Source organism: Hyla sarda, chromosome 3, assembly GCF_029499605.1.
Source record: "Hyla sarda isolate aHylSar1 chromosome 3, aHylSar1.hap1, whole genome shotgun sequence".
NCBI classification, from domain to species: Eukaryota; Metazoa; Chordata; class Amphibia; order Anura; family Hylidae; genus Hyla; species Hyla sarda.
Genome location: NC_079191.1, coordinates 398,156,914 through 398,173,979, shown reverse-complemented (window position 1 = coordinate 398,173,979; position 17,066 = coordinate 398,156,914). Strand labels below are relative to the sequence as shown.

Here is a 17,066-nt window from a genome sequence, read left to right as displayed (position 1 = left end):
ACATTTTTTTTAAAAATTTTTTACACTTGAATAGTCCCCATAGGGGACTATTCATAGCAATACCATGATTGCTAATACTGATCTGTTCTATGAATAGGACATAGAACAGATCAGTGTTTTCGGTCATCTCCTGCTCTGGTCTGCTCGATCACAGACCAGAGCAGGAGATGCCGGGAGCCGCACGGAGGAAGGAGAGGGGACCTCCGTGCGGCGTTATGAATGATCGGATCCCCGCAGCAGCGCTGCGGGCGATCCGATCGTTCATTTAAATCGCGAACTGACGCAGATGCCGGGATCTGTATTGATCCCGGCACCTGAGGGGTTAATGGCGGACGCCCGCGAGATCGCGGGCGTCGGCCATTGCCGGCGGGTCCCTGGCTGCGATCAGCAGCCGGGATCAGCCGCACATGACACGGGCATCGCTCCGATGCCCGCGGTTATGCTTAGGACGTAAATGTACGTCCTGGTGTGTTAAGTACCACCTCACCAGGACGTACATTTACGTCCTGCGTCCTTAAGGGGTTAAACATTTTCTTTTTACACTTTATTAGTCCTTTAGGGGACTTTTAGGAGGAATCATTAGATTCCTCATACAGATCAATGGAGTTCTACTGAAGTCCAGCCAGGCTCTATCAGTGACAGAGCCATGGACACCAGGGAACAGAGGTAAGCCCTCCGGCTAGCTCTATGGTGGATCATCCCCACCCTCCTTCCTGTGATTGGGCTGCGGGGGGGGGGGGTGGATGTTTACAGAGCCCTTGCTAAAACATTTAAAACTGTATAAATAATTAAAATAAGCAAAAGCTAATAGGTAAAGCCTTTCAATTAAAATAATAACAAGCAGAAACAATTCCAAGCTATAGAGTCATGTATGCGCAGAGAAAATGTGAAGTACTGCACTCGCCCACAACCGCTGTCCCTTCCTATTGCGTATGTGCCCCAACTAACAAATCAACAACCACCAAGACGGCCCCTGCCTATCTAAGTGCTGGGACTTCAAGTCAACATAACAAACTACAGTAAACTTGGTCAATAGGTCAGGGAATGTCAGAAATACAAAGGTAAATATACACAATACTCAGGAGTGACAAACAAACACACAGGATAGTCAACATGCCGAGTCAGAACCAAGAGGACAAATATAAGCCAAGACAAAAATCTGAATATTCTTAGACAGGGTCACAAAATACCAGATACCAGGGTCACAAAATACCAGGGTCACAAAATACCAGATAATCAAGAGGAATACAGAAAGCAGGATAGGGAAGCTAGCTTCAGAAACAATTTTTTTTCGCAGGCAAAGACCAATGGAACACTGAAGGCTTAGATAGGCAAGCTGCTGGTGTGGACTGGAAAATGACACAGGATTGGCCAGAGAAAAAACAGACCGGATAGGCCAGGGCGTCACCACAGCAGATGCAAGTTTTATCAGAAACTAGAAAAGTTTAACCCCTCGGACCAGACTGGGAGGAGTCATTACATATAGTAGTGCAGCGGCAGAGAAATCAATTTCCCTACCACAGTCTCCAGTAAAATGTTGATAAGATAATTAACTTATATGTTTTCATAAACATTTATACAAATTCAAACAACAAATCAACAAATTTTGTAAAGGACAAATGCATATAGATAAATTAAACACATCAGGCTATATTCACACTAAGTACTTCAATCAGGATTTTGCATAGTATTTTTAAAGAGGACATAAAATCACTCTTAAAAAAATGAGTTGCAGTAACCAGTAGATAGCTTAGAAGGGGGGGGGGGGCGGGGCTGATCACATAGAGCAAGTTTACAGCATGATGATTGCCCCCTCTTTTGCTGAGTTCATAGGGCTTTGTAGTCCCCTCTAACTGATTCAATTGATCTGTCAGATGGAAATGGCTTTATTTTCATATGGGCCGTGTTAGGCTGAGTTCAGTACGGTGGATATTTAATAAGGGACATATTTAATGAAGGGGGCGTGGCCTCACACTTATTCTTCATTAAATATGCACACTTCTGACCAGTCACTGCACAGACTCACCCCCCAACTATCTACTGGTTTCTGCAGCTCATTGTTTTCTGAGTGACCACAGCTTGTCCTTAACCAAAACGAGGAGTGGAATACAGAAAAAGGTGCAAGTCTTTCCATTATAGGTTTATTCTGTGTTGGTTTCACTCCTGGTTTTGGTTAAAAATACTAAGCAAAATCTCAACCAAAATATTATGTGTGAACATAGCCTAAGGCTTTTATTTCAGCAGTTCAATACTGATATATCCTGTCGAAGGCTATGTTCACACAGTATTTTGCTGAGTATTTTTAACTAAATCCAACACAGAAAAGGGTTCAAATCTTCCTATAATAGTTTTTCACTGTGTTGTTTCCATTTTTGGTTAAACATATTGAGCAAAATGCTATGTGTAACCATAACCAAAGATTAACAATTCATATAATAGTATCCAATATTCTTCTTTTTTTTTTTTTAGTAAGAGAACATTAATGCATTCAAATAGTGTGCACAGGGTTAAACTTCCATAGGCGGTCTGTTCAGAATAAATTGAATATACCTACAATTTATCCAGCTTTGTGCCATTGAATGCGTAGTTTTGTATTTCTTCAAATCCATTTCTGAAAAGTTTCCTAAAGTATGAAAAATGTAAAGGGTCACAGTAACACGGACAGGATGAGCTACGCACTAAATGGCTTGGTAAACAAATTTCTTTTCACAGTTTCAGCTATTCGCTGAACAGAAATTCACTGTGCAAAAATACCTTTGGCTCCTTATGATTATAGAACTCCATAACAACCACATTCGAAAACCGATGAAGCCACCTTCCCTAGACTTGGTCAAATTGAAGACCCTTCTTTGATTAACAAAAAACATCTTATCCCCTATCCAAAGGATAGGGGATGAGATGTCTAATCGCGGGGTTCCTGCCACTGGGGGCCCCCACGATCTTTGTTGCAGCACCCCTGTCATTCAATGCACTGAGCAAACTTTGCTCTGTGCCCGATGACTGGCGAACATGGACACCACACCCCCTCCATTCATGTTTATGGGAGGAGGCGTGACATACTAGCTGCACGCCCCCTCTCGTAGACATGAATAGAGTGGTGTGACGGGACTTCATGAACGCGGAAGCTCCAAGCTTCCGTGTTCCAGATGCCACTGCTGCCGGCCTGGAGATCGCGGAGGTCCCCAGCGGCGGGACCCCCATGATTAGACATCTTATCCGCTATCCTTTGGATAGGGGATAAGATGTTTTCAGTCGAGTACCCCTTTACCCCTGTTTTCATATACCTGTAGGAAAGATTATAGATGGGGTGAAGGGTCATCTGTTAGGAATCTTTACCCTTTGGCCATAGTGTAGAGTGGTTATAAAGATGGTCTCTCGCTGTGGAGGACCTATTCTGTTCTGTATTAGACAGACACACCAATGATTTTAATGGGCTCCATGTGATGCTTCATTTCCCCTCTGGTGGTGCTAAAATTGAACTCTTACTCCCAAACAAGGTGCAACTAGTCTCTGTGGGGCCCATTAGCGGTAAATGTTGTGATCAGCTTTTTCACAAAACTTTTCAGAAAAGTAGGGATTGATGATGAGTGAATATATTAGGAATAAATGAGCTTTGTTCTGAATTTTGCAAAAGTGTATATTCGAATTAGATTATTTTGTGATTCACTGAGCAGCCAGACACATGTTTTATGGCTTGATGCTCAACACCAGAGATGTGTTTCCTGATCCAGTCTGTGTTCAGGACTTGACTGGCCTCTTCCTCTTCACCATTTAGTGATCACTATGGTAAGCTGGTTGCAGGGTTTGCTTCTAAAAAGCTGTAGTGACCACTAAATGATTTCTAGAGGCTGAAGAGGAGCAGGGACTTTCATTTTGACTGGACCGTTAGCTAGATGTGCTATGTATCACTGCTTACTGTCCTTACAATGAGATAAGTGGATGGGATTTTCATATAGGGGGGAATTCATCAAGAGTTTTGTAGGTGAATGTCTTTTTATCCCATTAATTCGTGTGGTGGAAACTGTGTACTTCCGCCAGATTTATTAGCTGGTGGAGGGCAAGTGATAAATCTGGTGCTGATCACATTTCTTACTTCAGTACTCCACTTTGTATGGTGATTCCTCTGCGCCCTTTTGTGCGACTTTTTATTCCGTGTGACGAAATGTGCAACTTTTTAAAAATGCTGCCCACAGTCAGGTCTGTAAGCCAAGTCAGGACTGGTGTAGATTTGCACCATTGTTAGGGCAGTTGCGACAAAAGATACGACAAACTGAAAAGTTGCACATCATAAATTCCTTACCACTGCATGATATCAACTGAAATCATGACTTGGTACATTCCTTTTGAAAAACCTTCTAAAGCAAAAGTCACAATGAAAAGTCTCAAAACAGCATTTGAGACAAACTGTAAGACAAATGTACAACACAAAACCAGGGTAAAACCAATAATAAATTCCCCCCATAGTGTATGTCTCTTTCATTGTACCCTAGCATAGGGTACCATGGAAACTACATAGAGAGCAGGGACTCCTGTCATTTTGACAGGAGTCATTATTCCTTGACAAGTAATTAGCGATTACTGTTTAATGAATGACCCACAAAGGTAAGTGGTGATGCTATATATTGCCTAACTGCTGCCCTATATAAGCACAGGTCTTCTAGATCAGAGCTTGTTTACTGAGTCTATTACACAGCTCGGTAAACACTGAATTGTTTGTGCAGCCCTTGACTTCTCTCACTTGCTGGGTCGAAAGCAAGGTTTTTCTGTGCCGTGCCCTAGTGACCGGAGTCTGAGCCTGGCCACAGACAGGAGTGAAAAGTTGGTAAGTTTTACATCAATTAAAACCTTAACATCCACGTATAAAGGATATGCCTGGCTGTATTAGAATCACTGAAGTGTATTTTTTTTTTGCGAATATATGCGAATATCGGCACTTCCCTCCCTTCTTTTAGGTGAAAGATATAATTGTGCATGCGCACTATGCAAATTTTATTACAAATTTTTGCATGGAAAAAAAGAGAACGAACACAGCAAATGTGCAAATTTCGCGAACATAATATCGCAAATTCAAATATGGCCCCTGCCACTCATCACTACTAATAATAGCATAACCAGAAACATCTGCATGTTTCCAGGCTAAAAGCATACTGAAGCTAGGTAAAGACTGCAAAATAGGGTTAAAAAAAAATTGCAATGAAAGAGGTGGAGACAAAAAACAACAACACTATACAGTGCTCCACCATACCCTGCACAATAATGTACTGTAAAGTGCCTATACAGCAGTCTATACTGAAATGCAGTAACACAACACCTACTTGGGGAAATGAATCCCCTCAGGAAAAACCCTGACTAAAGATCCCCTATAAAATTTAACTTTTAATTAAACTTATTAAAATGTTGTCTTTTGTGTACTTCACATAACATTTTAATAATTAAAAGTAAAATTTTATAGGGGATCTTTAGTCAGGGTTTTTCCTGAGGGGATTCATTTCCCCAAGTAGGTGTTGTGTTACTATAAATTGGCCCAGGGACCCCTAGGGGAACCATATTGTGGGATTTCATTATACTGAAATGCAGTCACCAAATGAAAGCTTTGTTTATTTATAATGTATATGTAATCCAATAAAGATGCGTGCGCTGGCAGTGAGAGAGCGTAGTGGAGCCGGGAACGCAGCGGCAGCATGTCCACCGGCCGGGAGGCTGCGGGCAGAGCCCAGAAAGGTGACAGCTCTGCCAAAGGTGACAGCGGTGAGGAAAAAGTGCGCCCATGGCCAGCATGTCTGGCCGCGGAGCCACTTGTAACGCTTTCCCTGTCTGATAACACAGTGCCAGGGTGGTCTCTCACTAAATACCCATGCCATACAGTGGCAGTGGAGAGGACAGTCAATTATTTGACAAAGGTTTCTGCAAAAGTATGTGGTTAAGAGGCAGGTCATTGCCATATTCTATCTATTCAGGCCTTGCCCCAATTTGATAATACAGATCAATCTTTTACATTCTGTCCTGCTAAAGATGACTCAGATTAGGTAGAAAGAGGGAGGAAGGCGCCTCATGTGCGGGATCAGTAGATCTTGTTAGTGGGGGTAGGGGACGGTAATTCCCAAGCCGCTTACCAAAGTTGGTTGTGCGCCCACACACAACAAGGTAAAATGAAGAAGAAATATAGAAGAAGGTCCACTGCAGCCCTCCTGGGTAAGAGTAAAATCAAAACCGAATGACCATGGATTCAGGAGTTTGTCTGGCGCAGAGAGGAACCATCAGGCAGCCAAGTAAAATCAATGGATTTATTAAATGCAACGCTCTATATATGGCTGGTTGGGTTGGGCTAGGGAGGAGCCAAAATTGCACAAATGCCACCTCCACGTGGTGGACTCTGAGTCCCTTGAGCCACTATAATATCAAGTAGGTGAGGAGCTGCATAAACGATTTTCTGCACAATTCAAGGAATATTTGCTATGCGAAACATTAGGCTTGCAGTAGAGACAGAAGATATAATCTGATCAGATCCAAGTTTTCCAAGTGGTTGGGCAACTTTTGCCAGGTACTAGGTTTTGATTAGAGAAAAAAGTGGAAAAATAAGCCACCTTAGTGTCCAGTCATCTGTGACGCCACTTTCAGCAGGGGAAGCAGATGTGCCCTGTACTGTCCACAGGTTGCATGTCCCTCACAACAGATGTAGAATGTCGCTTTCTGGTTTTTGCAGTATGCATGACCTCACTGAGATGCATGATGTCCGTAAATGTATTAATTCTAAAGTGTACACCATCGCCCTTTGCAGACTGCAGGAAAGCCACTAGAAATGGGAATCCCCCCTAAATACCCTGATCTATGTGCGTATCAGTTCTGTTTGGGGTTTGGATAATGACAGTATATCTGGGAAATACTGTATTTCGCTATCATTTTGAAATCACCCCGAAAACCATGTTGAATGCAAATATCTGTGAAATACATTTTGTTACTTACAGCGTCAACGATTCATTGTTCATTTCTTGGAAAGCATTTGCAGGTATTGCAGTTATATGTAAATTGTCATAGATTTCCCTGGAAGAAGAGGAGAGCAGTGACTTCAGAAAATCCTCTAGTAATCGAGCAGCAAGAATAAAATAATGCAGAAGAGAAAGAGGGTTATCTGGGAAGAATAGCGCCACTCTTGGCCACATTAGTCTGAATCTTTTCTCTATTTCTGGATATACAGTAACAATAATATAAAAGGTGTACTAGATGGCTAGAAAGGAATACTCCTTTAAATGATGGACTTATGCAATGTGTTTTAATCAGCCTGTGGATTTTGTCTACTTTTGCATTCATATTACGGCTGCAAAATCCAAACCTCCTACAAATCTATTAACCCATTTCCAACATTTGACATTCATGTATGTCAAATGTCAGGAACAGTTGTATGGTCCAGACTAAGGAGCTAAACCCCATCATCAGTGGCAGGCTTTGGCGATTACTCCCATGCTGGCCATTTTACCCTGTAGCTGGCCCACCCCCAAACATGTGATGCACTACCAGGGTGCAATTGATTGTCATAGCATATAGAGAGATTCTGAAGGCCTCTGTGGCTGTCATGTTTGTTCTTCTATCACACCTTGCCATCATGAGATCAAATAGTACAATTTCCCTAGGGAGACTAAAGTAAAAAAGTTAACACAAAACTTTGGAAATATAACAAAAAACAATTTTTTTTAAAGAAAAAAAAGCAAAAAATGTTGAAATGTTAAAACTATATGAGGGCTTATCCGAGATTAAAAAGACATAGCGGCTTTCTTCCAAAAACATACAACTGTGCCCTATTCACTTCAATGGAACTGAGCTACAATACCACACACAAACTGAAGACGAGTGGTGCTGTTTCTGGAAGAGAGCTGCTATATATATATATATATATATATATATATATATATATATATATATATATATATATGTATATATATATATATATATATATATATGTATATATATATATATATATATATATATATATATATATATGTATATATATATATGTATATATATATATATATTTTTTTTTTTTTTTTTTTTTTTTTTATGGGCAATCTCATTAAAACAAATTTTTGCTATTGCACTCCTTATGGTAAATAGAAATATTTCTAATGTACTTTCTTTAAAAAAATAAAAAAAAATAGTTTTCTATGTTTTTTTTTTTTTTTTGTGGGTGTTTTTCTTGCACAGACTTTGGACTCCTGCTGGCCTGGCAGAAGTTCAAAATCCGGAAATGCTGAGGATGTTTGTGTGCAGCATTAGCCAATCCTAGCTCATCTCACACTAAACTGCTCTTGGCTGTGTGTAGCAGAATAAGGGAGGAAGTTCTCCCCTGTATGGCTCCAGATGATGTCACGCCTGCTGGGTAACGCCCCTTATCAGTTTGTGAGTCTAACTGAGACTGAGCAGAAAATAAAGAAGAAAACTAAAAAAGAATAAAAAAAATAAAGGCAGGGGATGGTTTATCATGATGGGGGCAGTGAACTGGCAGGTTTATAAAATGTAACAAGATAATGACAGGTACTCTTTAAATCCTGGATAACTACAATAATAAAATGTTATTTATCTTACAATGAATGCTGTCATAAAAATATTTTTCAAATAAAAAAGAAAAAGAAAAAACTTCCAATATACAGTAAACTACAGTTAATATAAAATAAATAATAATAAAAACAAGCCCTTACATAGCTTTGTAGATTGTAAGACAAAAAAAAAATGATATTGGTCTTAACATGGCGATTTTTTCCCTCAATTTTTTTTTAAATAAAGTGCAATGTTACAATAGCTGTATTGAGTATTGTTTTAACTGTACTGACCTCCACAATACAGTTGTAACATATCATTTTTAAGCCCTCATATAACTCTCTTGATGGGAAATGAAAAATATTATGGCTCCAGGAAGATGAAGAGGAAAAAAAAAAATAATTTAATCTCTGGGGTGGGAAATTACCGTATTTTTCGCCCTATAGGACGCTCCGGCATATAAGACGCACCCAATTTATAGGTGAAAAATCTAAAAAAAATAAAGATTTTGCACCCAATAGTGGTCTTCAATCTGCGGACCTCCAGATGTTGCAAAACTACAACTCCCAGCATGCCCGGACAGCCGTTGGCTGTCCGGACATGCTGGGAGTTGTAATTTTGCAACATCTGGAGGTCCGCAGATTGAAGACCACTGCATAGGAGGTAATACTCACGTGTCCCCGCCGCTCCGGATCCGTCACCGCTGCCCTGGATGTCGCTCCATCGCTGTCGCCGTGTCCCCGTCGCTCCGGAACGTCTCTGCTGCCGGCCGGGTATCTTCGCTCTCCGTCGCCGTCATCACGTTGTTACGCACGCCGACGCACGTACGCGACGATGAGGAAGGAGAGCGCCGGCCATACAGGGGATCCCTGAACGGAGAAGACACCGAGGAGGCAGGTAAGGTCCCTCCCGGTGTCCTGTAAGCACTAACCCGGCTATTCAGTCGGGCTGTTCGGGACCGCCGCGGTGAAATCGCGGCGGTCTCGAACAGCCCGACTGAACAGCCGGTTTAGTGTCACTTTCCCTTCAGACGCGGCGGTCAGCTTTGATCGCCGTGTCTGAAGGGTTAATACAGGGCATCACCGCGATCGGTGATGTCCTGTATTAGCCACGGGTCCCGGCCGTTGATGGCCGCAGGGACCGCCGCGATAGGGGGGTATTCGCCGTATAAGACGCACCGACTATTTCCCCCCAGTTTTGGGGAAGAAAAAGTACATCTTATACGGCGAAAAATACGGTACTAAACCAAACCTAGGCCATAGGCCAACAGGTTTAGTAGAACTATGGAAGGTCCCATGGTTGTAACTGATATATAAACACAAATATGCATATGTAGCATACATACAGTATGTATTGCAGCCTCATGAAAGCCTTCTACTACTGTACGTAATAGTTTTGCACCTTTGTAAATTTTGTAGAAAAGAAAAAAAATTGAATCGACTATTTTGATTAAAATTGATAATTACAATATAATAAAATATAATAATAACATATATAATATAATTAAGCTATAAAACAACAACAACAACATTTGTTTAGCATACTTACAGAATTAAGTTTAATTCTATCGACAAGATTTTTGTGACATCTGGAAATTTTCGAATTCCTGTATTACAAATACTCCTACAAGATATAAATATACATAAAAAAAAAATCTGAGAATATAACTGTAATGCAAAGTACTACAAAAATAATGTATAACCAATATTGTTATTACGTTCCGTGGCAATTGAAAATCCCATCCACTCTGCAAATACGTGACGGTAACAAGAGTAGAGTCAAACGCATTTCCAGAAGTAGCTATTTGTGATCGAAATAACAGCCATAAATATGTAAAGTGAGCCTGTATGATGTTCTGATGGTTCTTTTATTAACCAGAGTCTATAGATTTAAGAAATAATTGGCTATTAATGCGGAGTAACATGAACTTGCAAGGGATGATGAGGGCCTTAAATCTGGTGGGACGCTTCCCCTGAATACATGCTTTGCAATTTAGGTGATTAATTTACAGGCCGCTATTCAGTTCTGTAATACGCGCCCGGAGATGTCAAGTAAAGAACACACTTCATGATTAAATGAACCTGCAGCCCAACAGGTCATCCCGCAATATTGAAGCAGAAGGCAAATGCTGAAGTGTGGATCCTAATTAAATAAGATAAGGTCTGTAGGTTGAGTTTCAAGGCAATTTCTAGACGTCTGAAGGGGGAATGTGTGTTGTTAATCAAACAACGGAGGTCATTCCAGACATTGTACTTTTATGATATTACTGTATTAATAACTAATGAAACCGCTGACAAATTGATGGCTGTTTCATAATGTTGCATTCATAATTTTTTTTTTATCCCATTGTAACATTATTGTGCAGCATCTGACTGCTCAGTAGTATAGGAGAAACATTTGCATCCTGGTATGAAAATTAGAAATGTTCAATCCGGTTTTCAATAATATTCACATATATAATTCTATTTTTTTTTCTTATAGCTTTGACCGTTTGCTGTTTTATATTAATTACTTATTAAGTAGTCCTCTGTCCTTACCATGTTCGTGGGGCGCAGTCAGTGGCCTTACTTAAGGCCATTTTATTTATCTTCATGACCTTATTTATGCTGCCTTTTTTTCATTCAGTTTTCTTTTAGTTGTTGTAAATCCCCAGATGTATGTCCCCTGATTATCCTGTTTAAATACGGGTGAAATGCGTTGGGACCAGGGTACCTTTAAGTAGGGCCTATTATTTATCTTGAGTCCGTTGTTTTGTTTGTACTGGGGCATGTTGTTTGGGGAGGCATTGCACCAAACACTGTATCATTATGTATGAGGGTTTATCTATTCCGCTCATGGTGCCATGTTCTTTGATTGATTCCTCTTTGATCACTATTATAGATTAGAGATGTCGCGAATTGTTCGCCGGCGAACAGTTCCAGGCGAACTTAGCATGTTCGTGTTCGTATGTGAAGTTCGATCCGCCCCCTATACTTTAACATTGCGGTAAACTTTGACCCTGTGAGTCAGAGTCAGCAGACACATTACAGCCAATCAGCAGCAGTCCCTCCCTTCCAGACCCTCCTACCTCCTGCACGGACGCCATTTTACCTTCATTCGGCATGCTGCAGGCTTAGAAAGTGGAGGGTCAGAGAAGCTGCTCCTGCTGTTTAGGGAAAGCAATAGCTAGGTTGATGCTAGGTGGTGTATTCAGGGTCCATTTTACTCCTAAAGAACTAGTCTAACATCTGCTTTAAGGACAGCACCCAAAAAAGCCCTTTTTAGGGCTCAAATATCAGTCCATGTGTCTTGCAACAGCTGGAGGCACCCTGGTTGGGAGGGAACCGCTGGTTAAAAGGGGTATTCCGGAGTAAAACTTAATTTCCTTCAAGCAACTAACTACAATATTAAAAGGGCTATAAGTACAGTCCGTGTGTCTTGCAACTGCTGGAGGCACCCTGATTAGGGACCTCTGCTTAAAAGGGGAACTCCGCTGGCAACCTTTTTTGCTCATTGTCACACTAGTGCAAATCACATTTGGTGTGACAGTTGTTCAAATAAAAAAAGAAATACCTTTTTTGGCTGTAAAATAAAACCAGTGCTGCCTAAAGGGGGCTCTAACTATGTGCTGCCTAATATGGGGGAATCTATGTGTTGCCTAAAGGGGGGATCTAAATATGTGCTGCCTAAAGGGGGCTCTTTGTGCTGCCTAAAGGGAGGCTCTAACTATGTGCTGCCTATTATGGGGGAATCTATGTGCTGCCTAAAGGGGGGCTCAAACTATGAGCTGTCTAACATGGGGGAATCTATGTGCTGCCTAAAGGGGGGATCTAACTATGTGCTGCCTAAAGGGGGCTCTATGTGCTGCCTAAAGGGAGGCTCTACCTATGTGCTGCCTAAAGGGGGGCTCTAACTATGTGCTGCCTAATATGGGGGAATCTATGTGCTGCCTAAAGTGGGGATCTAACTATGTGCTGCCTAAAGGGGGCTAAAGCACGTTATTCCAAAGAATTTAGGAATGTTAGGTGATTTATGCCCTTTATGGATTAAAACCAGACTCTGCATCAACCATGTAATTCTCCATTGGAGTTTGCCATGGATCCCCCTCCAGCACGCCACAGTCCAGGTATTAATCCCCTTGAAACAACTTTTAAATCACTATTGTGGCCAGAAAGAGTCCCTGTGGGTCTTAAAATTTGCCTGCCCATTGAAGTCAATGGCGGTTCGCCCGGTTCGCCGGTTCGCGAACATTTGCGGACGTTCGCGAACCGAAAATGTTATGTTTGTGACTAGAGATGAGCGAATCGAAGTTGACGAACCCGAATTCGTTACGAATTTCATGAAAAATTCGATTCACAACGAATACGAATATCGCCGCGATTCTATCGCGCAAATCGCTTCATTAAACTCCATTTTACAGCGTTTTCCATTTTATTGGAGACCTAAGATGGCGTATCCACATGTGAGTACATGGGGCAGGGGATTATGGGAGGGTGGGAAACAGCGGCGGGAATGAAGGTAGGCGGGCTGACCCTGAATCACAAGTGAGATGCTGCATCAGTGTTCACTGACCCCTGTGATGTCACAGTCCCTATATAATCGGCGGCCATCTTGCCTCTCTTCATTTCATCTATGCACTCAGATGGAGAGGACGGGACTGCATGTGTGTGAATAGCTCATACCACAGCATTACACTGCAACTGCTAGTCACATCAGCATTAGGGAAATACAGGAGTGCAGAGTGCTCTGCTGTTACTCTGAGAAGGATCATTGATAGCTAAACCTCCTATTCCCGTTATTGAGCATTGCAGCAGAGAGGGGCAGATAGCTGTCAGCTGCCTCATACAGATCTCCAAGCTGCCTGAACTTTCTGAAGCATCTTATCTCCTCATTTTTCAGCCCAATTGAGTTAATTTTTTTTGCTCCACAAATCTTCTGCTGCTCAGAATTGTGTGACAGAGAGCAATTTAGGGTTTAATCCCTGGATTTTTTTTTTTATGGTGCTGCATTGTTGGGTCCTGCTGCTGTTCAGAAATAAGTCATATTAGTGTGGACTTTAGTGCCTTTTTACCATTTTTCACCTGTTACTCTGTCTCTGTGCTAAATTCAGTGTTATACCACACGTTATACACCTGCCGGTGTATGAAAGAAAAAAAAAGTTTTTCCTGCGAACAAATACGCTTAACAGTGCGCTCATCATTGCAAAGGGCCTACATACAACCAAGTAGTGTACTATTTAGTACCTGTATTTCTGTCTCAGTGCTAAATTCAGTGCTATTCCACACATTAGTATACACCTGCTGGTGTATTTAAAAAAAAAAAAAAAAAAGTGTTTTTTCTGCGTAGAAATATGCATACCAGTGCGCTCATCATTGCAAAGGGCATACATACAACAAAGGAGTGTACTATTTAGTAACTGTTATTCTGTCTAGAGCCTATATACTTTGAATGGACAGCCGTAAGTAATCGCCTGCTGCTGTTCTATACCCTCATAAACGCACAAAGTATGTCAGGCAGGGAAGTGCCAGGACGTGCACAGAGAAGGGGCAGAGGCCTACATACGTCAGGCAGAGTTGGCAGCAGACTTGGGGCGAGTGGCAGCAGGAGTCGCAGCAATAGGCCTGAGCTCCCGTTAACACCCAGCAGTCATGTCGTCGACCCATCTCTCCTCGTCAATTGGTTTGCACACTCATCCCCATCATCACAAGCGACATGTGACAACCCCAGTCAAGAGTCGATGGGTTCCTCAGACACAACCCTCAGTTGTCATGGCCTGGGAGCAGTCCCCGTAATCCCATTGCCTTTGTCCTATGCTGTTCCCTCTCCCAAAGAAGTATCTCATGCTTTGGGTTCAGCTCCACTATTTACTGAGGAAGATCCAATAGAGGACAGTCAGCAGCTAATGGGCAGCCAAGAATGTGAGGAGACATGCGTCCCTTGCTCCGCAAGGCGGGCAATTAGTGATGCAGAGAGTGACGTGGGAGGCGGTGTTTCAATTGTTCAGGGTCCTGAGGCAGACACTGTTGTGGAACACGAGGAGGACATCAGTGACGTGCACACATCTTTTGATGATGATGAAGCTGATCGCAATTGGGAGCCGGATGCAGAAGCTGGGGCTTCATCATCATCAGGAGAAGAGATTTGCTCTTTGTCCATGAGGCAGCAAGGCGGTAGCACGGTTGGCAATCAGCGTGGTGGTGGCAGTAGTGGAAATTCAGGAGCCAAACGTGCCAGGGGGAGACCACCTGCTTCGCGGCAAGCTACCATTCAGGGAGGTAGTGGAACAGGGGTTCCTGGAGATGGCACCAATAGCAGTGAAATAGTGCAGACTGAGGGTGGGAAAATCAGCTACTCTGCGGTGTGGTTTTTCTTCATAAAGCGTAGTCACATGCAAAAATCTGTCGGCAGAAAATGAAGCGTGGCCAGGGTCCCAATCTCGGCTCCACGGCCCTGCATCAACACATGATTTGCCACCATAAAATGGCCTGGGATAACCGTGGCTCCGAGGTAGTGGTCCAGCCTGCCGCATCACCCAGTGGCCATCCGCTCCCTCCGTCCTCCAGCCAAGGCTCCACCACCTCAGCCGAAGGGAGCATTGTATCGAACCCTCCTTCTTGCGCTCCTGCTTCTTCCTCTCGTAGTCAGCCATTCCGCCAACAATCGATCGGCGAAGCCATGTCCAAGAGACAACAGTATGCGCCCATTCATCCAACGGCGCAGAAGTTGAATGTGCTCCTGTCCAGGTTGCTGGTGTTGCAGTCCCTCCCTTTCCAACTGGTGGACTCTGCAGCTTTCAGGGAATTGATTGCTTGTGCCGAGCCGAGGTGGAGAGTCCCAAGCCGTAATTTCTTTGCGAAGAAGGCAATACCAGCCCTGCATAAGTTTGTACAAGAGAAGGTGGGCCAGTCCTTGAGCCTGTCGGTGTGTTCAAAAGTGCACGGCAGCGCCGCCGTGTGGAGCTGTAACTACGGGCAAAGACAATACATGTCTTTTATGGCCCACTGGGTAAATGTTGTACCGGCACAGCCACAACAGCAACTTGGACAGGTCACACCGCTTCCTCCTCCACGCTCTTGCTCCCAGGCAGTTGGTCCTTTTACAGTGTGCGCCTCCTCTTCCCCCGTGTCCTCGGCCTCCACTGCACATCCAAATCTCGGTGGCCCTTCATCGTACCACGTGTGTAGGGCACAGCGGTGTCAAGCCATCCTTCACATGGTTTGCCTTGGCGAACGGAGTCACACAGGGGAGGAACTGCTGAAGTTCATTAGGGAAGAAATCCGAGTATGGCTTACTCCACGAAATCTGGAAATGGGAACCATGGTGACCGACAATGGGAAGAACATTGTGGCCGCGCTGCGACAAGGAAGTGTGAACCATTCGCCCTGCATGGCACACGTGTTGAATCTGGTTGTCAAGAAGTTTATCAAGTCTTCATCCCATTTGCAAGACGTCCTGACAATGGCAAGGAAACTGTGCATGCACTTCAGCCACTCGTACACCGCCAAGCACACTTTGCTTGAGCTGCAGCGTCAGAACGGTATCCCACAACATAGTGTCATTTGTGACGTTGCCACACGTTGGAATTCCACCCTCCATATGTTGGACAGACTATACGAACAAAGAAAAGCCATCACAGATTTTTTGATGATACAAGCAGATAGGAGTGCTCCCCTGTGTAACTTCAATGTGAATGAGTGGCAGCTCATGCGTGACACCTGCCGTTTGCTGAGGCCCTTTGAGGAAGCCACATTTTTTGTTAGTCGCTCAAATTACTCCGTGAACGATGTAATTCCACTCCTACATTTACTCCAAAAAATTATTGAAAACATGGCTGGTCACGGCAATGGAGACGATGCGCCTACATCAGAAGGCTACATGAGTCCTGTGGGGGATGAACTGGAGGAGGATGATGAGGGGCAGAGCGGAGCACAGTTTACGGTGGATGAGATGGCCGGTGTTTCTGGTCATTGGACAGGAGAGGAGGAGCAGGAGCAGCCAGAGGAGCTGGAGGGTTATTACGAGGGAGGCGAGACAGAGGACCCAGACACACCGTGGCAGTATGCAGTGGAGATGGAGGCAGGTAGTCCCAGCCAGTCACTGTCACAAATGGCACAATGCACGCTGAGTTGCTTGCGTAGTGACCCGCGAATTGTCAAAATTCGTCAGCGAGATGACTTCTGGATCTCCACCTTATTAGACCCTCGCTACCGGCCCAGAATGGGGGCCTTTTTTACACCCACTGAGAGGGAGGACAAACTGACCTACTTCAGGAAGCTTCTACGTAGTCGGTTGGCGGATGCCTATCGGCCACATGGTCCATCCACTCGCAGGTCTGACTTGGGGGGCCCTCTGCGCTCACCTTCCACTGCCACGGCTGCTGGGGAGGGGAAGGGTGGCAGGAGCAGTAACGGCTCAATCAGCAGCAGCCTGAGTCTACAGTTGCTGATGAGTAGCTTCCTTCAGCCGCATAGTGAAGCTACTCATCAGCAGCAGGTGGACATGGAGCAGGACCTGAACTAGCAGGTGGTGGCTTACCTCGACATGACCCTGCCAACAAC

General features: G+C 43.6%; 1 protein-coding gene across 1 annotated transcript in view; it reads right to left on the bottom strand.

The window, feature by feature from the left end:
• LHCGR (luteinizing hormone/choriogonadotropin receptor) overlaps positions 1-17,066 on the bottom strand; it is a 266,389-nt gene that overhangs the window by 40,242 nt on the left and 209,081 nt on the right. The window contains exons 5-7 of the mRNA XM_056568064.1: positions 10,078-10,152; positions 6,964-7,041; positions 2,555-2,623 (exon numbers count right to left, since the gene is read on the bottom strand). Of these exons, the coding sequence (XP_056424039.1) occupies positions 2,555-2,623; positions 6,964-7,041; positions 10,078-10,152 (222 nt within the window). The remainder of the gene's footprint in view (positions 1-2,554; positions 2,624-6,963; positions 7,042-10,077; positions 10,153-17,066) is intronic.